The sequence below is a fragment of the Tetrao urogallus genome (genome assembly GCF_951394365.1).
Source record: "Tetrao urogallus genome assembly, chromosome: 3".
NCBI classification, from domain to species: Eukaryota; Metazoa; Chordata; class Aves; order Galliformes; family Phasianidae; genus Tetrao; species Tetrao urogallus.
The window spans coordinates 20,141,279-20,166,929 of record NC_136815.1 but is presented as its reverse complement, the minus strand read 5'-3'; the positions used below and the strand labels follow the sequence as shown (position 1 = coordinate 20,166,929).

The 25,651-nt window shown below is 40.1% G+C and overlaps 1 protein-coding gene across 1 annotated transcript; it reads right to left on the bottom strand.

Moving 5' to 3' along the window:
• Window positions 1–1,622: 1,622 nt before the first annotated feature.
• YWHAZ (tyrosine 3-monooxygenase/tryptophan 5-monooxygenase activation protein zeta) lies at window positions 1,623–24,597 on the bottom strand (the record flags this gene model as incomplete). The annotated part of the gene is made up of 5 exons (XM_079533608.1): window positions 24,301–24,597; window positions 8,077–8,200; window positions 5,066–5,229; window positions 4,871–4,966; window positions 1,623–1,682 (listed from the first exon to the last, which is right to left on the bottom strand). Exons 1-5 carry the CDS (start codon window positions 24,592–24,594, stop codon window positions 1,623–1,625), a joined length of 738 nt encoding a protein of 245 aa, XP_079389734.1. The 5' UTR covers window positions 24,595–24,597.
• Window positions 24,598–25,651: the final 1,054 nt, after the last annotated feature.

Sequence of the window (25,651 nt, the reverse complement as noted above, 5' to 3'; positions counted from 1 at the left end):
CATAAATACTTCACAACAGGAAGATTGTAACGAAGTTTAACCATTTTCTAACAGCTTCAGCTCTTGACAGATGTGATATGATTTGAATATTGTCTACCTTCCTATTATTATTTCAGCTTTGAACTAAATATCCTTAAACACCGTAGTTGTTCTGTGAATACCATCCACGCAGACATCAGCAGGGACAAGGAAAGGAAGAACGCCACTACTCCATGGAGCCTTTCTATTGGCTGAGTTAGGAAGCCTGAACTTCCTGAATGCTATGGAGGCTCCTGCTCAGTTGTACTTCAAAGAGCTCAGAAAGGGAAGCTGCGGGCTTTCCACTGACTAGAACTGATCCAGAGGTCAGCTCTTTAATAACTGCATATGCATTTGGCCCGAAGTACAGAGACCGTATGTTTAAGAGCTCTCCAGGTTACCAGCCAGCCAGAAAGCAACAGCCACCTAAAAAGCTGCAAATGAGAGCAATCAGAAATCTGATGTGCCAATTCCCATGAAGTTAACTCAAGCTCAAGTGTGCATTAAGATTCTCCTTAACAGAACTACTTCCATATTTAATCCATATATAACACTGCTGCTACTTTAAGAAGAGTGGAAAGAGATCACATGAAATCTACAAAGGTAGTTGAAAAGTCCATTCATAAAACTTTTATTCCACTTACATCAACTTAATACACATGTTCTGAACAGTTATGCTTGGATTGTTCATGAAAATTTCATAAGACATTAAACAAAGCTAGCCATCATCAAGTTATTTCCCTGTTAACTATTTTTACAGCACATGCATGTTAGGCAAGTATCAAAAAAAAAAAAAAAAATCACAAAAGCAAAAAACCTAAAAAAGTTAAATACATGGGTTTTTTTGTTTTACTGCTGTGCTCGATATACAGTGTCATTATGGATATCAAGCAATTCATTTTTACTGCATCTTTACTTGTACATTTGTTCTTAGGTTGCTTAAACCATTTAAATACAAATAAAATGTGTAGCAAAAATAATGAAAGCAACAGCAGGTAACTTTACAAATAATGGAATGTGAACCGTTTCTCTGTCCTTCTCTAGAGAAAGTTGACTGGATTATCAAACTGTCTTAAGGAACACTTCAGCTGCAATCAGATGTACACTTGATTGGCATATTCCACAGATTTCACATGTTTACTTGACATGCAATATCTATGGGACATAATTGTATTCACAGCCATGTGTGCTCCAGCTTGATTATTCATGCTAACTACACCTGTGGCTGCAACCGATTATCCCTTTTTTCCACCACGCAGACCAACATGCAAGCAGTCTTCCTCGCTTGACACAGAAAGCTGTTTTAACACTGGCCTTGTGGAAGCCACAATGTACCAAAAGTACTATGCCAAACATGTAAAACTCGTATAAAAATTTCACAACCCTATATTGGCCACCTCAGATGAAGACAGATAAATTCCCCCAATGTTAACTGGCTCTATTCCCCTAATATTAAACAAAACCACATGGGAAATATAGAAATCCAAATAGAAGTAACATAAACCTGTCAAATCGTAAACAAAAACTATTTGTGGGACAGCATGGATGACAAATGGTTTACTGTGTAAGTTTCAGAATGAGGCAGACGGAAGTTGGAAGGCTGGTTAATTCTCCCCTCCTTCTCCTGCTTCAGCTTCATCTCCTTGGGTATCCGATGTCCACAACTGTTTGGGAAAGAAAAGAGTAAGTATTAATACCTAACATGTTTCACACTAGCAATCATCATTTGGTAAACTAGATTTCTTGTTAATAATAGTGTATGAGGTTATACTAAGTGCCATGGGGAAAAAAGCACATGCACAAATTGCTCTTTGCAGACAGCAGGAAAGGTGAATGGCCATTACTTCTACATGAAAATGTAGATCTAGTCCTAGATGACCTAACCCTACACTCCTTTAACGAGGAAGTCCATGACCAGTCAAAACCAAGGTTTCATATTCACATGGATAGGTATGTTATAACCACACGTAGGCAAGAGTCAGATAAAGAACAGATGCATACGAATAAGAAACTAACAGTATTTGTTTTCTTGAGACTTCAAGTGGGATTTACACATCTTTCTGAAGGGAAAGTTTCAGCAAAAGCCTCTCATTGTGCCCTACAGAAGAGTGAATGCTACTTTTTCTTCAGAATAGACATCTTAAAAGATTTGCCTGCTTTGTTTTTAATTAAAAAAACAAAACAAAAACAAACTACACAGCACATTTCACTAAAATCACTATCCCTTGGCTACACATATAGACAGTTGCTTAAAGAGAAGCCTGTAGTGCCTCCAAACCTGGAGGGCAGAGAAAGGAGAAAAGAGAAAAGAAATATCTGGCTAAATAAAAAAAATATATATATATGTTGTATACACCAAATCCTATTTTCAGCTCCATAAAACATGTTAAGGAGCCATATATCAAAGTTAAGCATCACTTAGGAAGCTAAATATCAGTTCCAAGGCAACACCTGGAGCATAGAAATCATTATTATGTGAACAAACTGTTACCAGCCTAATGCTGTTTGTAATTTCTCCCTGGAGCTTTAGCAGCCTTAACTGAGTCCTTCATGCTCTATGGTAGTAAGCAGTAAAACCCAAGAATAACTTAATTCTTTGTCTGCCCGCATTCTAGCATGGCTTGGGATCTACCTTATTGCAGGTCTCATATGATGCTTATAAACAAAAAAGAAAATTAGCACCAGAAACACTTCACCCTTTTCAAAAATTACAGGATGATAGAGAATCTTGTGCAAGCCCAATAGCCTTGTTCTTACTACAAAGAACACAAAGTCACTGCCCTAAACGCTCCTTACTAAAGATATTAAGCAACAAGATAGTCTACTTGAAACAGCAACACACTTGTCTAACCTCTTTCTAACCTCTCCACTACATTTAAATCCATTACTCTATTTCAGCACCACTCCACACATTTCTAAGAAATGCAGGAAGAAGAGTTTAAGTTAGAAATTTTTCAGATGCTTCATTTCTAAAACTTTACCTCTAGAACATCTAGAGATACATATGTACCTGTCTTTACTAAGAAGAGCCTGTCTGGTATAAGGATTCCCAACTGAGAGAGCAGAGTTTAAATAACCAGCTGGGAAGAAAAGCCTTTAGGGGAACAGGAATGGGCAAAGATATTCCCCATTCCCCAGAAACAAACACACAAGACAATTTCGTAACTCAGCAAAGATGAAATACCTAGCAATCCCAGTAAAACAAATTTTGATCTGCTATATTAAAAAAATCCTCTGAACACTTCTCTGCCTTTGGTCCCCAACAGATTTCTTCAGACAGATGAAACTCAGTCTAGAAAGAATTACCAACTGAGAAAGCTGCTACTGCACGTAAATGATCAGCATGCCAAATCACAGTTAAAAGCCTGCATCTAAAAGACAAGAGACTTGCATAGCTAGCAGACCAGACCCTTCTACACTTAGGATATTCACTGCAGTCTTTGTCAGAAGTTACATCAAAAGTTGTGGAAGAAACAGGAATTAATGTAAGAGCAGTACTCACACAGATCACACAGGAGGTACCCATCTGACATGGATATGGAATCTTGCAGCTACCTAGAAAAATCTCCCTTATAATAGAAACCTGACATTAACCGTCAGGTCCTGCTAAGGTAACACACACAGTGTGGAAGCTCAGTCCAACTTTTGCTCCAGGACAAGACAAAGCTCTCTTAAACTGCTATGGCCAGCTGCATGTTATTTTCACTATGAAGCTGGCAATTGAAGTCGCTTCTATTCTCTACTTCAGTTGATCTCTCATTTGAGGGACAGCAATCTCACCCAAGGGACAGCACACACAGAGTGAAGCCAATGCTGTCTCTGTCTCCCTTACAGAGGCTGAGAAATCTCTGCCATTTGTTTTGTAATCAACAGCTGGAACTATTGCAAGTAGTTCTCCAGAAATATATTATGTTGTCATTCGAGTGGAAGAGGTTCCAAGAAACAGGCAAATAAAGCCTTACAAACAGAAAATATGGCAGCTCCAGTTTTATGTAACTGAACAACTTCACTTTGGTTACAGTAAGAAAAGTCCAGATATTTGCAAAAGTCTCCAACACTAGATGCATTTAACATAGGAACAAGGAGTTACATCTGGCAACAAAAGAGCCTCTTATTTTTTCTACTCTTGCTTGTAGTTCTCCCTTTCCTCCACAAGATGACTGGGAAGTGAACTATGTCATTAATTACAGCACCGCATGCTTGCTGTTGATCTAAACTGTCTTGTTTAGATATTTATCTTTGCCTTTTTTACAGTTCGAGGTAGGTTAAAAAACCAAGATGATGATTTTATTTACTGTGACAGAGTGACAGCCCCCATCTTACACCACAGATAGCTGAGTCCAAGTAAAAAGGAATAAGACTGTCCTATGACTGCCCTGCAAACAGCCTGACTTGCAACAATTCCAACTTCAGCTTCACTAAAGTTAAAAACCAGCCAGAAATACAACAATAGGCCCTTAAATGGATTTGCTATGAAGTCTTCATACAGTTCAAGCACGCTGAACAAGTTACATGAAATCATACTGAATTTTCAAAGTAGCAAATGCAACTGTGTTCACTAATGCTGTTACAATAAAAAGGTAACTGTTTTGTTTCCAAACCACATCATTCCAACATGCTAAACTGCTTGAATAGAAAGAGTGAAACACTTGGTTGAATTGTTTTGTTAGAGAACTATGACAGTCAGCCTACAGATACAGGAGATTGGGCAGGAGAAAGATACACACTCGGAAACACAATGTGAACTCATCTGTAAGTGACAGACAATTCCACAGCTGGGGTGAACAGGACAACTCAGCGCTGTAAGGACCAGTTCTGCTATGAGCAGTCTGTAAAATGTAACAATACTCACTGTCAAGTTGTCTCTCAGTAATTGCATTATTAGCGTGCTGTCTTTGTATGACTCTTCACTTAATGTATCAAGTTCAGCAATTGCTTCATCAAAAGCCTAGAGATGAAAGAGACATCCAAAGCTCATTAGCCACGCAACAAAAGGTTATGCAAATAAAAATCAGTGGAACTCCCCCTGCACCCCCCGCAGACCTACCGTTTTTGCAAGGGAACAGGCCTTCTCTGGGGAATTGAGAATCTCATAATAGAACACGGAGAAGTTTAGAGCCAGACCTAATCTGATAGGATGTGTTGGCTGCATCTCCTTTTTACTGATTTCAAAAGCTTCTTGATACGCCTGTTGTGATTGCTCCACAATCCCTTTAGGATAAAACAAACAAAACCCACAGCAAGTAAGTAATTCAAATACTGTGTTCTGACATAAAATCGGTTCATGGTTGTGTGAATAAACTATCCTAAGAGTGAACACTTGTTAATGAGCATTTACGTAATCTTATAAGTATTCCACTTCTTCTAATAGTCTAAAAGTTTAGTTAAGTTATCGCTATGTCACAGATTTAAGTATCTCTGCTTAAGACTGCTTAAGACCCCTGACTGCCTGTATCAGCAACAGCTCTGATGCTTACAACACTTTTACAGTGTTTCACGAACATAAAACTCACAGTCTACAGGAAAGAAACACAATGCTGAAGGCTTAACTATACATAGGTTTGATGTGACACAATTTCAATGTCTTCAAATACCGCAAAGCATTACAGATGCACATTCGAGTCACAGAAAGCCCCAGTGACCCCTATGCCTTTCATTCAGTTACCTGTGACTCCTCGTTCAAACTGTCTGGCAAAGGTAGTGTGTAGCATACCTAAACCTGAAGTAAATACAGCCCAACATAGCTCAGAAGTTGGACTATGCTCTTGATGACCACAGGAGATAGACACTCAGAACAAAGGGACCATTATTCTGCACTCTCAAAGACTGTTATATATCTGAGAAAGAGGTAGGCAGGAAGTAATTTGACTCAGATGAAAGAGGATTCACATCCTGATTTCTGGATCAAACCAGAAATACATCCGGAGTGATTTCTAAGTGCAGTCACATGTATTCAGAAACAAAGGAAAAAAATCTATAGGTTAAGTACTCAAAAATATCAGTATTTGTTTCCAGAGTCTGAGTACTTCTGATACACAATATCTATTGCTTCAGCTTTGAAGATTTATAGGCATTAAAGCATCAAACTGTTCTCAACGTGGGAGAGGGAGGACACTCTTCCCTGCGTATTCATGCAGGGCTCTGGCCCTCTTAATTCACTGCTACCAGGTGAGCATTTCAGAGAAGTCAGACATCTGCTGCACTGCCCTGAAAACGTCCAGCACTCAGCACACTACAGTTGAGAAGAACTGGTTTTACAGGAAGTTAAATTTAGAAATGGTGGGAGGTGTTTCACTATTTCCATATTGGGAAAGTCTTAGAAAATGGTGCTGCTTCTGAAAGCCAAAACAAGCGGCATGAAAAATAAGCAGCTTCAATTAACTTCAGCATTTTATGTTAGATGTTTACGTTTGAGGAAAAGCTCCCCAAAAGCGGGCTTTTTTTGCTTGCTTGACAAGGCAAGAATTACCTGTTGAGCACCAATTCGTGGAATTTATAGCAAAACTAGGTATATTCTGTTTATTTTGAAGTGAGTCATCCAGTGTAAGAAATCTGCAGGACATTCAACTTTGTGCTCCTCAGATAGCATCATACAGCTCCAAAACTGAAGGCTGAAGCAGCAGGGTGAGGCCACCTGCTTGACATTCCTGCCCACCAGATTGCCATAAGAAAACCGTGGTCAACACAGTAAGCTGATTTATGAAGGCAAAAATCCAATTCCTATAACTGAGAGCTTTATATGGATGCAGTAAAAAAAAAAAAAAAAAAAAAAAAAAAAAATCTGCTTAACTAAATGGCCATTATTTGCTACAGTCATTATCAGTTGGTCCTTTTTAAGGTTAGGCATCACAGCTAACATGCAGAAAAAAGCCTTCAAGATAAAAGACTTGAGGAGCCATAGCAACTACGAGCCAGATGGGCTTTCCAAATTTTTTCTTTATCTGCAAGTCAGAACCCATTGGTAACTGCTGAGCTAGGATACTGAGCTGAATAAAAATGAAGTTTAAAATTACATTAAACAAAGGTTTTCACAGTCTAACTTTATAGTCAGTAACTACCCTCATGAGAACATACATTCTAGTTCGTACATGAGAGATTACTGAACAAAAATATGTTTGCTACGATACACAGTAACCAACATATTTGTTACACATGGGACTCTGCAGTCACCAGACTAGGTCAGCTTGCATACAGAGAACACCTGAAGTCAAATCAAAGCCTAGTTTACTAAGTCTTATCTTACTAGCCTTGGTAACTTTATTATCCAGCGTGGATAATAAATGTGGAGACAAGCTCCAGGAAATGCCTTGGAGTTTGTTGCGAACAGTGCTATCTAAATGTAAGATATCCTCCCAAAGTGAAGGTGACTGCACAAAGACAAGGTGTTATGTAGGTGCCTCTTCAATACACCAGGTGGCTTAACTGCTGCAGTTAAGTACAGTATTTTAACTTTACTCACCAAACTTGAGTAAAGGCAACTTACCTGCTATTAGGACAAACTGCATAACAAATTCAGGAAATAAAAACCATTTAGAAATCAAACTACCATGGCTATGGAAGAAGTTTACTTAACACTAACATCTGTTTTATTAATCCTTTTCTTCCCCAGCTGTATTCTAGTCTCTCTGCTCACTGAACCTACACAGACTTCCTTGCGTGCTGCAGAAACACAGAACTAGCATAAAAAAACACTTCAGAAAGCTACAGTGACTCTGTGCAAGAAGGTAACAACAATACTCAGATATCCAGGAAAAAAAAAAAAAAAGCACAAAGTGGTATTTCAGTGATAAGGCACATTCTTGTATGCATACACTGGATCTGATTGCAAGATTCTGTGACTGCAGACTGCACATCTGCTTCCTGCTTCAGACTGCAGAGGCACACAAACCTTCATAGCTCATCTGAAAGCGAGCAGCCTATGATTTCTTTTTAGAAAACAGGAAGGTTATTACTAAAAGAAATCTACATCTGAAAAAGAAGTATTCCAGAAGTTACATTAGCGTTGCTGTCCACTAAAAGCAATACAGTTTAACAAAAATATAGTGACAACTGACATACCTTTCTTGTCATCTCCAGCAGCAACCTCGGCCAAGTAACGGTAATAGTCACCTTTCATTTTCAAATAGAAAACTTTGCTTTCTGCTTGCGAAGCATTAGGGATCAAGAACTTTTCCAACAGAGACTAAAATGGAAGCAAAGAACATCATTTTGAACATGCATACTTTCATAGCTTTTGAACCAACAGTTTGATTGTGCTACCATCTATTTCAAAGTCAAGACAGCTTTACTTCTGCCTATTTTTGTCACATCCTACATAGCATATTCAGCTAAGGAAAAACGTGTTCTGGATCACAACTGTGGGTACCAAAAAGAATGTTCCATGCTGTGACTCTATAGGGAGAACAGGAAAGAAGTCTGTTCATTTAGCAGACCAGTGCTGAAGAGCCAAAGGAAGGGTTTTTGTAGGCCCTGACAAAAATAACACAATCCAAAGAGTCTGGGCAGAGTGTACACAATGGAATGAAGTCTGCATCCACAGATGATAAAAGGATTCAAAATATCAGCTGCCAAATCAAGACCCAAATATCTTCCATACACAGGCAATGGCAACTAGGCCAGGCTAATGAGGTTTGTTTCTTTTTTCAATTAGCATAAAGTGGAATTCTACACTAGAATCACCGAAGAGAAACTGCACAGTGAATCTGGATTCCTGCCTTTCTAGACAGTTGAATCAACAGCTGTTCAGCTATGTGACTACACGCTGCCCTAACAGGAGCTGCCCATCCATTCCAAAGCAAAGGCAGCTCTCTGGAGTCACCCCAGCAAATCCTCCCAGGTCACCAGTTAAGACCCGTTTTTTTTTTTTTTTTTTTTTTTTCTAGATTGTTCTACCTGCTTATTAAATTAACATAGCAAGTTACCAGCTGCAGCAGTCATGTAATTTAGCAGGAGTTCTATTATGATGAAAAGAAGAAAAAACAAACAAACAAACAAAAAAAAACCACTAGCTCCAACACATTTAGTCAAATTAAGGCACAAGCCTGTCAAACTTCTTTATAGTGAGAGCTTGAAGTCAGACTTTGAAAGAAAAGCCAGTTATTTAAAAACCAGAATAAGTGCAGAAGAGCTGTTGAGTACTCAAAATGAAATCAGAAACCAGAAAACTGTCAAAATGAAGTGACCTATTGCAGTAGGTCTCTGCCATCAGACAGGGCAGTGAAGTAGCCAGGCTGCCAGAAACAGAAGTTAGACAAGGTTCAGCCACACTTAGGCTCTGGTTAGATTCAAACAACCCACACTAAGTGGGCTTCGTTTGCCTGCAAAAACTGAAAGGGATAAGTTCAGAAGTATTAACCAATTTAAATGGTTATCAGTTCTGCTTGTATTTGCAAATTTTAATTGCTTGTCATCAATTTGTGGCTATGTGGCATAGGGAACAGCTTTTTATTTTTTTTTTTAAGTCACCCAGAAGGCATGAAAACAACTAAATTTTTTTTTTTTAAGCACGGCTTGAAAACCCATTTCAACATAATGGGGGAAAAAGTCATCTCTACTAATTGCTATTTTCAGCATGGCCAGGGCTGGCCCATAACCTCGGTTTATAACAGTGCAAGGAAACATCAAGAAATGCTCCTGTTAGAATGACAGCACAGATGATCCTTTGGCAGCAAAGGGAATGTGACACGAGCAGGACAGCAGAAGCACAGTTACAGAGCCAAGCAGGCTGCCAAGCTGCCAGAGGCATCCTTCTGGAGGGCACAAACTATACCTGGAGGGCTCAGTGCCACTGCTGTCACAGCACCATGGCACAAGCAGAGGGCTGCCAGGTACACAGGGCACACGCTGGCTCTCTGCAACTACTTACAGCTCTGCTCTCACCGTTACGGAACTTCAGCATTCAGAGCTACAATACCAACTGTCCCTGCCAAGACAGAGACTTCAAATGACATCTGAGGGTTCTTAACTACTGACAGTAAGGCTTATTATTAATAGGCTCTCTCTGTAGGACTGCAGTTAAGACAGGTGCAGATTGCACCCACCCTCCCAACACCCTGAGGAGCTGCCCTCACTCTGTACACTCCATTAATTGGCCTGACCAAGGTATTTGCAGCGATCAAGAAACAAATTCTGCATTTTAAAGGAAGCTGACTGGAAGTACAGCTCTGCTCAGTCCCATTGCAGCAACCAAGTTTCCAGACCTAAACTTCACTTAAGTCTCAAGTGAGTTAACTCAATGACCTAAATCATACAAGCAGACATGGAGGAGAAAAGGCTACCAATCAAATCTTAATTATCAGATAGATGCTAGCAGGGCAGTAACTGCTTGGAGAGTGAGTAAGAATCATAGCAAAAAGCATTCTAAGCCAAAGCTGAAGACTAAGGTCCTAGGAAAATCCCTCTGAACATCTGTTCATTCACACAGCACAAGCTACATCAAGTCTAACTCCTGGACTTCACAGGTAGCTCACTCCTGCCTGGGTGAAGGAAGCCTCTTCTACCTAGATACCAGGTAGGACACATATTCAATTTCTCTTACTTGCACTGGTCTTTTCATTTCACGTTGTACTCCCCTTTATAGGCATGAAGTTATAAACACAGAACATCTTTAAATTTAGTATGAAGACTTGAAGCATACTCAGTCACCTCAGAACTGCAGTGACAGCAGCAATCTGCATGGTGTGCCTACTGAAAGTCACACACGAGACCAATAAAATAAGTAACCTTTTAGAATGCAGTTACAGAACATCATAAAACAAGAGGAGGTAAAAAAAAAAACAAAAACAAAAAACACACTAATCTGACATTATTTAATGGTGTTCCTCCTCCAGCTTCTGGGGAATTCTGTCTTAAAAGAAAATTTAACTGCAAAGCTGATTTGTAAGATTCAACTTTTTCTCCCACAGGAAGCCATATCTAAGTATTTGCCCAAAAATAAGATTCCTACAGATAAAACAAGAACTGATTAAGTAGTGCTACTACTTAATCAGTAGATGCTGTACTCAACCATTCTAATACGAGGCTGTCTTCTTTCTCCCTTACCAGTCGATGTGATGCTGTTTATCAGCAGAGTTGATCACCATATGATGATGTGGTAACCACCAGTCCACAACAGCTCCAACATGCTCATCTGTAACTAAGAAGCTTGTTAGCTAAGCCACATCACCACAATGCACGTGGCATCCCAACCACTAAGGGAAGTCCACAGAGGAAGGGTTATGTCACACCTACATGGTAGCCAGGTTCTCATGTTCATTTAAGACATTCTACCTACTGTGCCAAGTTCCTACACATTTTTGAACGTGTATTAGTATGCAGTAACTACGATGCCATGGACAGCTGCAATGCCAAAACAACAATCTAGCAGAAACACCTGCTCAAGGAAAAGCCACCCCTCTTCCAAACCCATGGCTCTTCAACTGTAGTTGCCAGAGCTTTTAATATGACAGCAAAAGTTAACTGTCGTAAAACGAACCATGGCATTGCAGCCAAGCAGACAGATGCAGCAGCATCTCAGAGCTGCTAAAACCTGTAACAGCTTGTACAAGTGCTTCAAATACTTTTCATAGCAAAGTTGAAAGCTCTCTTTCCAAGATGATTTTCAATGAAATGTTATTATTATTATTTTTTTTCCTATCTGTTAAACATACATGCATTACATTTGAATATCAACTCTCATTGATATGCTAGCAATGAAAAGCTCAAGCTTCAACACTTCCCAAGTGGTAGCAATAACTGTAGCAATAATAATTGTGGATAACAGGTTTTGGTATGCTGGACTGGGACAGACAGTGCTTTCAGGCTCAAAGATGCCAGCTATGCTCACACATACCACAGATAAGCAATCTCACAAATGCAGTGTGTACCCCCACTAAGTATGCAGCAGAGAAAGCCTTTGTCTCAAAAGATGTAACAGACTGCATCAGCACAATTTTTTTTTTCCTATTCCACCAGTGAACTTCAACTCTGGCTTATATTAAACACCAAATTAGAAAGAGTTCACTTTCTTAAGTTCTTTAGCTAAAGCAGGATATATTCAAGGACATTAATCATAAGCACAATGAGTTTTGAGCCTATTTTGATGGAAACCCCTACAGACTTGTTCCTGCAGTTTTGCAAGCAAGTCTTAAGAGTTAAGCTCAGTATTAGAGAAGTACAACAGTAGTGATTCAGTCTTTAAAAGGAAAAAAAAAAAACCCAACACCTTCTACAAAAAGCTTGCCAGCAAATCTATGAGGATGCTCCAAAACTAATGCTTCCCATTTATTATGTTGGCCCATGACATCAGCAGATGTTGATTCTACAGCAGCAGAGGCTGAACCTTCCCACCAGCACACTGTTAGATGTTGTTGCTGTGACAGATGGCAGCAGAGGGGCAGTCTGACAGAAAATCATCTGACACAGAAGTGTGCATGGAACAAAGGCATACTGCTGAATTCCTCCACACAGAAAAAAACGGCACACAGTGACACTCACCAACACTTGCTGAATGTTCATGGAGACTCAGCAGCGGATGTCAGCACAGGGAAGCAGTGGGTTTTTCAGCAGTGGCAACAGCAACATGAAAGGCAAGTCATGTTCTGGATGGTTGTGCACAGCTGTCACACCACAAAATAAAGAGCAGCTCCAGCAGTTCACCCAGGTGAACCGGCTGACAGCTGTGATTACATTGAAAAATGCTGTTTTGCAGCTGAGAATTTGCTCTATCAAGTAGTGCTACTGTGCTCTTTGTATCTGTTGTATTTTCTATTGAAATAAATAGGAGGCATTATTTCCAGAATGACCTACATATATGCTTCAGTTTGTCAAGCTGTGGTGAGAACTTCTGTTGAAGACAGGAAGCCAACCCATAGAGACTTGAATAGATTTTTTTTTTTTTCCTTACAGTCTCAAAATATCCTTTTGAAAGTATTTGCATCTCTGGCAAATGACTTGTTTGGGCCCAGAAGACTATTCCAAAATCCACTGTACAAGCATAAAAAACCCCAATACCTTAATTTTATTCCATTACTTACAGTTCTGTGCATATTTCCCTTTATTAAAAGCTCAGTTTCAGTAGTCTGATTACCTGGGAACTTTACATAATTACTCAAGTGCCTGAAGATTTCAACAGCTCAATTCTCCATTTAAGATATTCCCCTCCTGACAAACAAGTCCTAAGAACAAAATCACCTGATTCTACAGCAATACAGTTGTAAATGAGCAGGTAACTTACAGTTTAAGTACCGAGAACAAAACAGCTCTCTAATTACCAAGAATTAACTTCTAGCGAGACAGGTAGTTGGGTAGAAAACTCTAGAGAGCAAAGAAAAAAAAATTTGCCTGCAAAAACTGAAAGGAATAAGTTCAGAAGTATTAACCAATTTAAATGGTTATCAGTTCTGCTTGTATTTGCTGAATTTTAATTACTTGTCATCAATTTGTGGCTATGTGGCATAGGGAAGAGCTCTTTTTTTTTTTTTTTTTTTTTTTTTTTTTTTTTAAGTCTCCCAGAAGGCATGAAAAAAACTGCATATTTTTTTTAAGCACGGCTTGAAAACCCATGTCTTTGCAGTTAACTGCACATTAACGGACAGTGGCCCAATATTTTCATGATGCAGACCACACGCCATTATCTTGACAAGAACACCAGTGTGACTGCGCTGGCCAACAGGACTATTCTACCACCTCATCTCTAACAATGCCCCAGAGAAGCTTCCATTAGAAAAATACCATGCTGCTGGTATGTGTAGGGACTACACATCCATGTGTAGGGACTTCCTGAGCTAAGTGTGGTTTCAAAGTGCAGTAACCGGGTCTATATTCTACACAAGTGGCCACAGCCTTGAGAAGAGAAGACTGAGAGGGGACCTGATCCAGGTCTATAAATATCTACGGTGTGGGGGGCAGAATGGCGAGGCTGGGCTCTTTTCAGTGGTGAGTGGAGACAGGACAAGGGGAAACGGCTGGAAACTGCAGCATAGGAAGTTCCGCACAAACATGCGCAAGAACTTCTTTACAGTGAGGTGACGGAGCACTGGAACAGGCTGCCCAGGGAGGTGGTGGAGTCTCCTTCTCTGGAGATGTTCAAGACCTGCCTGGATGCCGACCTGTGCGACCTGCTGTAGGGAACCTGCTTTGGCAGGGGGGTTGGACTCGATGATCTCTGGAGGTCCCTTCCAACCCCTACAATTCTGTGATTCTGTGATTCTGTATGTTAGTTCAGTATCTGCAGCTTCTTTGACATAAATTGGGCACAAGGAAGCATTACTTTTCTTAAATCTACTTCCCAATTTCAATTACAAAAAAACCCCACAACATTAGCTCCAGTGCTCAAGTCTGACTTTCTTTTCTTTCCCCCTCAGAAGACCACTAGATAAACTCTTCAAGTGATCTGAAGTTACCATTTCCAAGCAAGAATCAGAAGCCCTCACTGCACTTTTTACACCATCCAGGTAGCTATTTACTTTGCATTCTACACGAAGGTGAGGAGGGAAAGAACAAGATGGGATGGCTGCTAAGGAGAGCAACACACAGCTGAAGCACTGTGGTAGAACAAGCAACACAATTACAGCCAACTGAAGCTCAGTGAATCCTATGATTTAGCTTTTCAGATGTACTGATACACTGACCAGCTGATACACAGAGAGTACCAAGCCCATCCACTGCTCCAGTGAAACAGCTATTCATTTGTAGTCAGAGGCACAAAGCTATCCAGAATGTTTGTACAATGTTGACTTGGTGCATTATGCCTTACCTGCACAACTGTGCTCAAGTACTTTCAAGAGCTATAAAGCATCAGGTATATACAGGCAGACATTCAACTTACTAATTTGGATCAACATTTCAGGTACACACACTGCAAGAACAACTATGTGCACTTAAAGCAGATTCAGCTACCTAACTAGAATAGTAGCTTACAGAGATTTTCTGCACATATTTCCTCACATGCCTCTATTTTGATGACAGAACTGAAGTAAATCACGTGTTGGACAAGTTTAAGACACCAATCACTCCTTTAATAAGCTAGTGTTTGGCTTTCTGTGCATGTTTTTTGTCAGCATCACAGCCAGGGAAGTTACACAGGCTATGAAATGTTATGTGCAATTAGCTACACTACACAGATTTGCATACTCACAAAGGACTCGACCAAGCCATCTGTGGCCAGCAGTTTTACTTCGACACCTATCTAAACCATCAGAGGAAAGTGACTTACTTTTAAGATGGATGTTTTCAAACAATCCCTTCCCAAACATTTTTGAAACAGCCTATTAGGATGCTTTTGATGACAGTCCTACTCAGAGTTGAGTATCAGGGCTCTGGGACTGCTGCCTCATGGATGGCCTCCAACTCTCTTGGTGGAGGGAGAAGAGGGGGGGAAAACACAACCCACAAACACCACAAGAGGACCGTTCTGCTGCCAGCCTTCTACTCTGGCCAAAAACAAAGTCTCTATTTAAAGCCAGCTGAAGATTTTTTACCCTCTCATTCACTCAGCAGAACAGGTATACAAGAAAGTCTGACAAATACCAGTAGCTGCTATTGCACTGGAGATTTGATGGAACAGCTGAAAACAAGTCTGCTGCCTGTACCCATTATCCTTTCCTTCTATCAAACTGGCTGCCCACGCAGGAAGCAAGCAGCAGCTTGAATCAGGCAAGGAGAGAAAAGATGAGGTGAGAACGATGAGCCTTAGCAGGGGAAGAATTCAGATTCTGGGATGATGGAACAAAGCACTCCATCCTGTAGGCAGGGACTCAGTGCAGAGTTCAAGCAATGGTGGGATATGCAATATGCATAGGGACATCTGGCATTGGAGAGCAGGAAAAAGGTACTCTTGATTATGGCAAAGCAGCTGCTTATCTGATGAAGAACTAGAAGGGGAAATAGCACAGAAACGAAGAGTAATAGGAGTATAAGTAATAAGTAGTAAGACAATAAAGAGTAATAAGTCAATAAAGGGGAAAAAAGAACTAAAGGACTAATACAGAAAAAGGAATCCTGTGTAGAAGAGCAGCAATACATTTCAGCTCGTGCAGGAGATCTTGTTAAAACATTCTAAATATGTTTCTGTAAAAAGAGAACAAAAGCAGTGTCACATATGGGCAAGCGGAGGAAGACAAGGGAGAAATAAGTAGGACACCCAGAAAAATCATCCTCGTGCTCACACGTGCACCGGGGGCTAGAACTAAGTCAGTAAGTAGGTGTATGCACTAAAACACCTAGGGGGTGTTCAGCACCAAGATCCAGTACGTATGGCCATGTTACCCATCTGCAGTGAAGGCATAAGAACTGCAGCAATGAGGAGCTCTCCTTGCAGACCTGCCTTCCTCAGCTCAACTTTCATGCCTGCCACTAGCTCCTTCCTTCTACCGCTGTCTTCCAGTTAGAACTGATGGCATAGGAAACAGATGTTTTTAATATCAGGACATATTCTTAGAGGTTATTCAGAAGCCTAACTCACCCGTACTAATGGCTACAAGCTTTTACCAAAGCACGCTGAAGAACACATGACAGTGAAGGAATTGAATTCTAATTAAGTGAAAACACCTTTCCAATTTAGTGGAATCTGAGAAAATACATATAGAAGGCAGCAGCCAATAAGGAATTTACTTTAATCCTAATTATTTTTCAAGGTTTTATTAAGGCATTGCTATAGGCATTAATACTCAATGAGAAACAAAACCAACTGCAGCATTTCCCTGTGCTTTTGGCAGCGCAGTGATTTTTTAATGCTATGGACTCGAAATAAAGCAGTAAGGTGCCAAAAGCACTTCTCACCATTTTTCAATAAACAAATAATTAAAAAGCCACAGAACTCCTTCTAAGAAACCTGTGATAATCCAGAATTGGAACCACTCAAGTTGGATGAGAATTTCTGCTAGACTGGTATGTCTACATGAACCATCATGGCTGTACTGCAAACTGGAACACACCGCTGGAGTTGCCTGGAGATTCTGCAGTCTTGGTCTCTGAAGAGATACCATTAACAGCCCCTAGAGACATGATGTAACACTTTATCCTTGCTAAGAAACAGAAGTAAGAACAACTTATACTTAGTAACTTGATCTCTGAGGAGACCTGAAACCTGCAGTATACTGCACTAAGCAACGTATCTATCAGGAGTTCTTTATAGCATATAATGCTAATAAAAGCACTTTACTACTAAAATACCATGGCAGTGATGTAAGCCTGCTCTGCCCTAGGAGAATCTAATCAATTAGAGACTGAAGATCTGATCAATTACAGGCTGAAGAACTGGGATTCCTGCTGTTAAATATTTCTTTACCTGCTAATTACAAGGGGTAATAACATCCAGAAATAAACCTTGCTACTTCATTTGATCTGCATTAAATCTGATTAAAAAGACATACTGGTTTCTTTAGCAGCAGCATGACTTACTACTGCTGATCAGAACAGGCACTGCAAGTCTTCCATCAGATCTCAATGAACAATAAGCACTTTTGCAAGAGCACTCAGTAAAAAACAAGTTTAGAAAATAATTGTGATCAATTTTTATTTTACTGCTTATTACTGTAGTGCTAAGCATATGTAAAGCATATGAACACTCAAGATTGATTTCAAGTAAATCAGCTGTTAACTGGAAGCTACTGAACAGTAGAAGCACTGCATACATTAGGTTTTGCTTTTTTAAAAAAAAGAAATCAAAGCCAGTTATTAAGCATTAATGTAAGTTACTAAGCATTAACACAGAGTGAAGTGAATTCAGCAGGCTGCTGTTTATCATTAAGGTTTGCTCTACATCCAACCAATCCAAGAAGATATAGAGGATGCAGATACATGTATACACACATGCACAGCAAATACAAGTAGCAGACATAACAGCATATTTAAGTTCTTTTTAGCATTTATGCAAAACAACTTATCAAATTTTATGATAAATGGGTGCACTGAAAAAAAAAATAATAAAATAAAATCAACATTATAGACATGTTTCTTGTTAAGACTACTAAGTACAGCCTCACCTTTACTCTTGGGACCCATCCACCAGTAAGTTTCTTACATAAGCTGGAATTGAAAAATCCTGTCAAACATGAGCTGAAGCTTCATCTGTTCACAGATAGTTACACAAACAACATAAAGTGAATAGAAACTAACAGATTAATTTTGCATGACTGATAACTAAGAATCAGTTTCATTTGAACAAATCCATGGGCGTTTTAACTCTGATTCAACAGCTTTTCAGCAGTTTCAATCAGAATGGTTCAGGTTGGAAAGGACATGTAAGATCATTTAGTTACAAACCCTTGCTATAGGCAGGGACAATACAGTACAGCACCCATGCTTCAAAAAAAGAAAAAGCACAAAAGAAATTGCTTTAGTTTAGGCACTGCAAAAGAAAAAAAAAAAAAAAAAAAAAAAAAGACAAAACCAGAAACACCTGAAGGGGTGTAACTACAACCCGGAAAGTGATTAAAGGGATTAACAAAGTGAAATCATGAGGTTGATACAAATCATCTCAGCCTCTTAACTTCAGTGTGCTTGAGCAATTATATCAGCAGAATCTTAACTTAAAAACCTGGTCGTGGAGAGTTGATTAAAAGCTTTGATCATCCTGGGGAGGACAAAACCCTACCCATATTCTGCTCAGCAGTATCTTAAAAATAATCATTCAGATAAGCAGTTTTTGAATCACAAATATTCATTTATTTTCACACACATCACTAACATGTTACCAGTTAACATTTTTCAGTATTAAACTTAGAAACAGGAGAGGACACCTGGAGTTCTACACCTAGGTTTGAGCTCCACAGTGCAAGGCAGACATACTGAGACAAGGCTAATGGGACACCACGATGGTTATGGGGCTGGACACGTGACATGGGGAAAGGCTGAGAGCTGGGTTTGCTCAGCTTGGAGAATAGCAACAGAGTTTATTGCAGTGGACTGGGCAGCTGCCTAAAGAAGATGGAGCCAGACTATTCCTGAAGGTCTGTTAGTGCAAGAGACAGCAGGTGAGCTGGAATGCAAGGAGTTCTGATTTCACAGATAGATATGGTTTTGTTTTAACTCTATGTATAACCAAACATTGCACAACCTCTCTGGACAGCCTATTGTAATCTCCATCCTCAAAGATACTCCAAATTTGACTGGACAAGACTGACAAATGATGAAGGCATACCTGTTTCGAGCAGAGTTGAACTTCCCAAATTTGCCCCCCTTCCACACCCCTCCCACCCACCCAAGACAGATCAGTTACATAGCACAGGTCTCTCAAAGAGAGAAAAATAAAAATCAGCCCGAAGGAGTCACTGAACTAAATGTATTAGTTTAGACAATATCGCAGAGGCGCTAACAAAAAATGCCATGAAAGCATCTGGAGTTTGTGTAATACAATCATTCTACCCCTCTGCTTGTTACCACCACTCTGTAGGCTAGCCACACTCCCTGACCATCAGGAGGACACCATGAGCTTTACAATGGCCCACATGTACACAATTGTCTGCAAGCATCAAAAAGCATATGGCTGTCTGAAGGAGGGAGGACATTCCACACAGGAGGAGGCTGTACAGATGTTAAAACAGTAACATACCAGGTGTTTGCAAGCATTTAGAAAACAGTCTCTGAGGAATTTATTATTACAACAGCAACAAGCATTAATTCTGTGCTATGTTCTTTAAGAAGCCATTTAGATGCATTCCGAATGGAATTTTGCTCTCAGCCCCCAGTGAACTGCTGTCCCATAAACTACTTACTTAAGCCTTCCTCCTACTACCCTCGAAAAAAAAAATACATGTGAAAGAATTGCACAACTGAAGTAATTTAGTTGAGATTTAACTTCACTTTCTCTTCTCACAAAAATAACCACCTTTATGGATCTCAATTTAGAAAACGTAAAGAAATCTAAATAGGCACACAAGGAGCACCATTTTATGCTTTAGGACATGATGTTAGGAAGAAGGACAAGGAGAAATGGTTTCAAATTAAAAGAAGGAAGATTTAGACTGGATATAAGAAAGAAGGGTTTATTATTATTATTATTATTATTATTATTATAGTAAGAGTAGTGAGGCACTGGAACAGGCTGCCCAGAGAGGAGGTGGATGCCTCATCTCCAGAGACATTCAAGGTCAGACTGTTAGGGGCTCTGAGCACCTGCTCTAGCTGTAGGTGTCCCTGTTCACTGCAGGGGTTGGACTAGATGACCCTCAAGGGTCCCTTCCAACTCAAAAGGGTCTATGAAATAATAACCTGGCAACAAAAGCATCTTATTCCGAGGATCCTGAACAGCACAATTATCCTTAAGCTTCTCTGGCAGGGAGGGGGAATGTCATGTACCACCTATGGAGACAGTTTCAGGAAGGCACTTCAGACAGTAAGAGGAAGGACCCAAACAGAAAAGAAATAGTGAAAGAGTAGCTGCTCACAGTGAGCAAAGATCCATTTAAGATGAAACTGTAGGGAACTTGGGGTAGGAAGACAGATCACCCAGAAGACTGGGCACAGGGGACAAACAAGACAAATCACACCAGACATTTTGGAAGAAATGCAAAGGACTGTTCTGTAGGCTGGCACATACAGCAGTAGAAGGCAGCCATTTAGAACAGCATTCATAGTTACCAAAAAATGCTGGTCATGTTTTAAACTTTTTCATTTACATTTAACTCATATCAGAAGCTGCAATGAAAGCCTATAGTATTTCAAATCTCCTGAAAACCAACATGCAAGCAGTAAGAAATATCAAACACCAGCCATGCAAAGACCTCTCTACACATACTCTGTATTTCAGAATTCTCATTAGCTGGAAAACTCACCTTAATGTAAATGCAATGCAAATCACTTCAGCTACAGTTGATTCCCACTAACTGCAAAAAAGCATTTTTAAGAAAATCCACACCTGTTGATTAATATTTGGTTGTTTTTGTTTTTGTTTTTTTTTTTTTTTTAATATGGAAATGACAAATAAGAGGTTATTACACAGGCATATTTCAGACATACTTTCTACTGCAAAAAGTGAAACGGGATGTGAAGCACACACTTTGCTAACATGAGGAAAATTACTTAACTAGGAGTTTAATTTCCTGTATCAATATGAAATTACTGAGGCTGGAAATTCTCTGTAATACTCAAGTAAATATACTGTGCATTGCCATGCTCAAGCATTGTCTGTAGATGTTTTTCCCCCACTATTCTTGAAGTATTTGGAAATTCATTCTTCATTACACACAAGATCACAATTACTTGCAGTTTATCAGCGCTACCAAGCCAACTGAAACACTGGAGTTGGTTATAACATGCCCGAATATACTACAGCACACATCTGACAGAATTGGTGCTGGATCAAGAGTTTTGATGCCTCTGCAGCAGCAAGCAGGAGGATGAGTTCACCTGCTTAGAGAGCTGTAAGGGTTCTCCATGTCAAGCTCAAGGAAAGGAACACTTAGGAGATAAAGACACAGATGCTGACTTTTCATAGCAAGGTCAGCATAAAGAAAAACAGCTGGATGAACTCATGTAACTGCCTGTGTGTGTGTATGTGTATATACATATATTTTCTTTTTTTTTTAAAATCACTCCATCTCGTCGCTACAAACCAAGAAAAAAGTCCATCATTAACCACTCTTATTCACCCCCTAAATTAGTGGCAGAGCTGGAAACAGAACCAGACACAGTTTGGTACATACTCTACACCAAGTGGGTTAGAAGGGCTGTTTCTTCCAACCCACTGGAGTTTGATTCCAACAAATGAGGGAAGAGTGAGGAGCAGCAGAAGAGCCAGCCCTGGCTGCATCTCACTAGTCACAGTCCCTTAGTTGCTTTCCTCCCCTCAACACAGAAGTTGGAACAGCAGTCACTTCCATGCTCAGCCATGATGTAACACTCCAGGGCATTAACTGTTACTTAAGAACCCAATGAGCGATTGAAGACAAAGACTCAAACAGATACATAGTCTTAATAAAGGATACAAAAGTATTCAAGCTGCACTTGTACTGAAATGGACAGGCTTCCTGATAGAAAACTCTGGAAATTCAACACTCCTGGTTACGTTAATGGCATACTTAGCAAAAACCATGATTTGCTAAGCATTACTCTTCACTCCTGTGAGCTGTTATGCACCGGGCTACACAATGCAAAAGTTAGAGAATCTTCTAAAAAGGAAAAAAAATAAAATAAAATCCTAGTTCTTCCTTTGCATAAGGCAACACACAGACTCCTGGTCATGGAAAAAAAAGCCAAACTACTTTACTACTTTTTTTGCCCCTCCAGTAAAGTAAAGTGGATTTCAAGTAAAGGAATACAGTCAGTCACATTTCTAGGCAAGTAAGAACATATGTGAATGGGACAATTCAACTAACAAACATTTTAGCATATAACCTAATCCTTGACTGCAGTTCTCAAATTTAATGCATGCTGTTTGTAAGCATTTTTAAAGTCGTATCACTTGAATATCACATTTCACTCCTCCCCCCCACATTTTAAAATGACTCTTTCGATTTAGATTTAGTTACTATAAATCACTGCCTGAGGCATTGCTTCATCTGGACAGCAATTTTCCCTTCTTCTATTAAGAAAAACTGGACTGACAACACTGAAAATGAGTAAGAAGTTAGCTGCCTAGTAGTAACAGTCAAAGAATATTCATGTCCTTGAATGCTTTGCACTTCTCTGGTTAAACACACACACACACACACACACACACACACACACACACACACACACACACAAGTCTTTTTGAGATGGAACAGATTTAAACAAGATTCCCCTCCTGCATTCCCCTCTCCCAGATAAGTGAGCTACTGCAGCGGAGTCAACAACTAGGATTTCTTTTGTTTTAGTCTTGTTTAGCACACACAATAAAAGCAAGCTAGTTTTGCCTTCATCTGGTTTCCATTATCAGGAAAAAAAAAAAAAAAAAAAAATCTAACTGCAAACACTTTAAGCTCTGCTAAGAAGGGTTTCTAAGCCCAACGGCGTAATTGAAATTATTCCTTCAACACAAGTGTAGTTTACAAAAGAAACTCAGATCATTCTGAAGCACCCGCCCTCATTAATAAAATAAATTAATAAAAATTGAAAAGAAATAAGGAATTTACAACATCAGATTAAAAATCTCTATTTTCCAGACTTCAACAGATGAGCTACCACCTCACATAAGCGTTAAGCCAGCTTCTTCCTCTGCATACAAATTTGGCACTTCCATTTTCACAGAGGAAGTTATTCTCACAAAATAAGGAAACCTCCATACAGGCTGCATTACCAGAACCGTGGAAGGCAACCTAAGCTGGAAGCCAAGGCTCAAAAGTTACCCAAGCTGACTTCCACACGCCCTTGGAGAACCAGCCTTCTAGAGGCAATCAGCACCCATGGCATTTAGTTATCCTACACAACGTATGAAATTTATGCTACCCATTGATGGAACTTCTACTTTGACATCAGGTCTTCAAGCACATGCTCAACTACTTGAGATTTCCCTCCTATCACACACCACTGCCGCATCCAGGTATGTGACCCTGTCAGATAGGATGACACACCAGGAGGGTACACATCCAGCTGACAGCAACAGCTACCTCACAGCTGGCAGCAGGATAGGATGCCCTCTGCTCATGTGCTCGTTGGAGCACTGCTGGTACCGACAGTCAGAAAAACAGACAATGGGGAACAGGCATCTGAAAGAGGTTCAGACTTTATGAAACCATTTGCCACTGAAAAAAATGTATCTACCAAGCAATAGTTCATGTAGACTTGAACATAACTACAAGTCACAGAAAGTGCTTAACTTTGAATCCCCCTTTTTTGTCTACTTCTGAAAGCCTAAAGTTTAAGAGGCTATCATAGCAATGCTACTGCCTCTTCCTGCAGACAGCTTTCTGCATGGCTGAGTCATAACTAACATTACATCATCTTACCCAGGGAGGGGCACAATTTCCGTAGAGTAAGAACTACCTCTTACAACCAGTGCAGCATCTTAAAGTCACAGAAATCAGTCTGATCTGGGACACACATACTGTGTGGTGGAGGGCTGGAGGAGAAAACCCCAAGCCAAACCTTACACGCTTCAGACTCAAATAAATACTGCATATAAGGGAATAGTTATGAGAAGTTATCACAAGATTTCAGAATGTCTCCAAATATATGGAAATACAGTTACTAGTGTTAATATAAAAGAATTGATACATTAGAGAAAAAGAAGAGTTAGACAGTTTCCAAATCTTGTCCTTCAGAAATTCTGTAGGACACCACAGCTTTAATTAAAGGCCAGATAGAGAAAGCCTTAACAGGACCCAGGGCCATTCACCCTGCAACTCTAAGTTAAAACAGATCAACAGTTTCATTATTTCTCACCAGCACATCATTGCAGATGTCTCTTAGCTCAGTCTCAATTTTCTCTCTGTATTCTCGAGCCATCTGCTGTTTTTTCTCAGCGCCTTCCGTCTTTTGTTCGATACTTGAGACGACTCTCCAAGATGACCTACGGGCTCCTACAACATTTTTATAGGCAACAGAGAGAAGATTCCTCTCTTCGTTGGACAGCTCGGCTCCTTGCTCGGTCACAGACTTCATGCAACTCGCCATGTCATCATATCTTTCAGCCTGCTCAGCCAGTTTGGCCTTTTGCACTAGCTCATTTTTATCCATGCTGATATTTCTAAAGAGGAAAAATAGTGAGGCATTATTAAGACATTGGTTAAGGACAAAAACGTTTCAATTTCTCATGCAGAGCAGCCATCCTCTAAGTAGCCTGGAATTATAAGAAGTACAGCTGAAATCTGGAATGCAAGGCACATAAGCACTCAAACACACAAACAGAAAACTTAAAGTCATTGCTTCTTTCTAAAAAAAAGAATTGTTAAATGGTTTAAGTTATTTCTGAAATGCAAGCAAAAGCATCTAAAGAAACTGGAAGCAAATAATTCCTATCTTAAGTGCGCACACGATCCCAGTTCTTTGCCATCACTCTCTCTTAAGAACGCATTCAAGCTGTGGCATCAACTGCACCTAATTTTGAATGCAACTAAATTGATAAAGAAAACAGCCAACGGTATCTTTGTCACAAGGACAAAAAGGCGGCTAGGCAAGCAGTACCACGCAGCTCTGTTCCTTAACAGAATCTTACCACTCCATCCAGAAAGGACTGGAAGAGGGATCTGCCAATCAAACCCCACATCCAATGCTCTCAAGTCAGAGCAGCGCAGATCCCTAAGCGCGAAGGACCGCACCTCCAGCAGTGTGAGCCTCCCTTCTCTAGCTGGGCTATGCTGGCCTTCTGACCCAGATATTTTTCAGAGACAAAAAGAAGTTTTTGCAGTTAGGAAGAAATATTACGTCGATGTCAGTATTTTACTAGCATGAGCTGGTGGGGATGCTTCGTAACCCAGATCCAGTCAAGGCTTAGTCTGCTCGTAGAGACCCCGGTGCCTGGTTAAGGGGGCAGGGAGAATGGTCCTTCCCTGCGCCCCCGCTCCCTTTTATGTACCTGGCACAGTCCCCTCCGAGGCCCTGGCAACATGTTTCGGGATCTATCATCCTTCAAAGCTCACCTCAGTTCGGTCAGGATGCTTCATGCTTTCCCAGACGCAACACAAAATCCCGCACCTTACCCAGAAGCCTTTTGTCATTTTTACACCAAGAAACCACGGCCAACGGCCGCGCTACTTCCCACAGACGGCAAAAACCGAGCGCGTTTCAGCCGTTC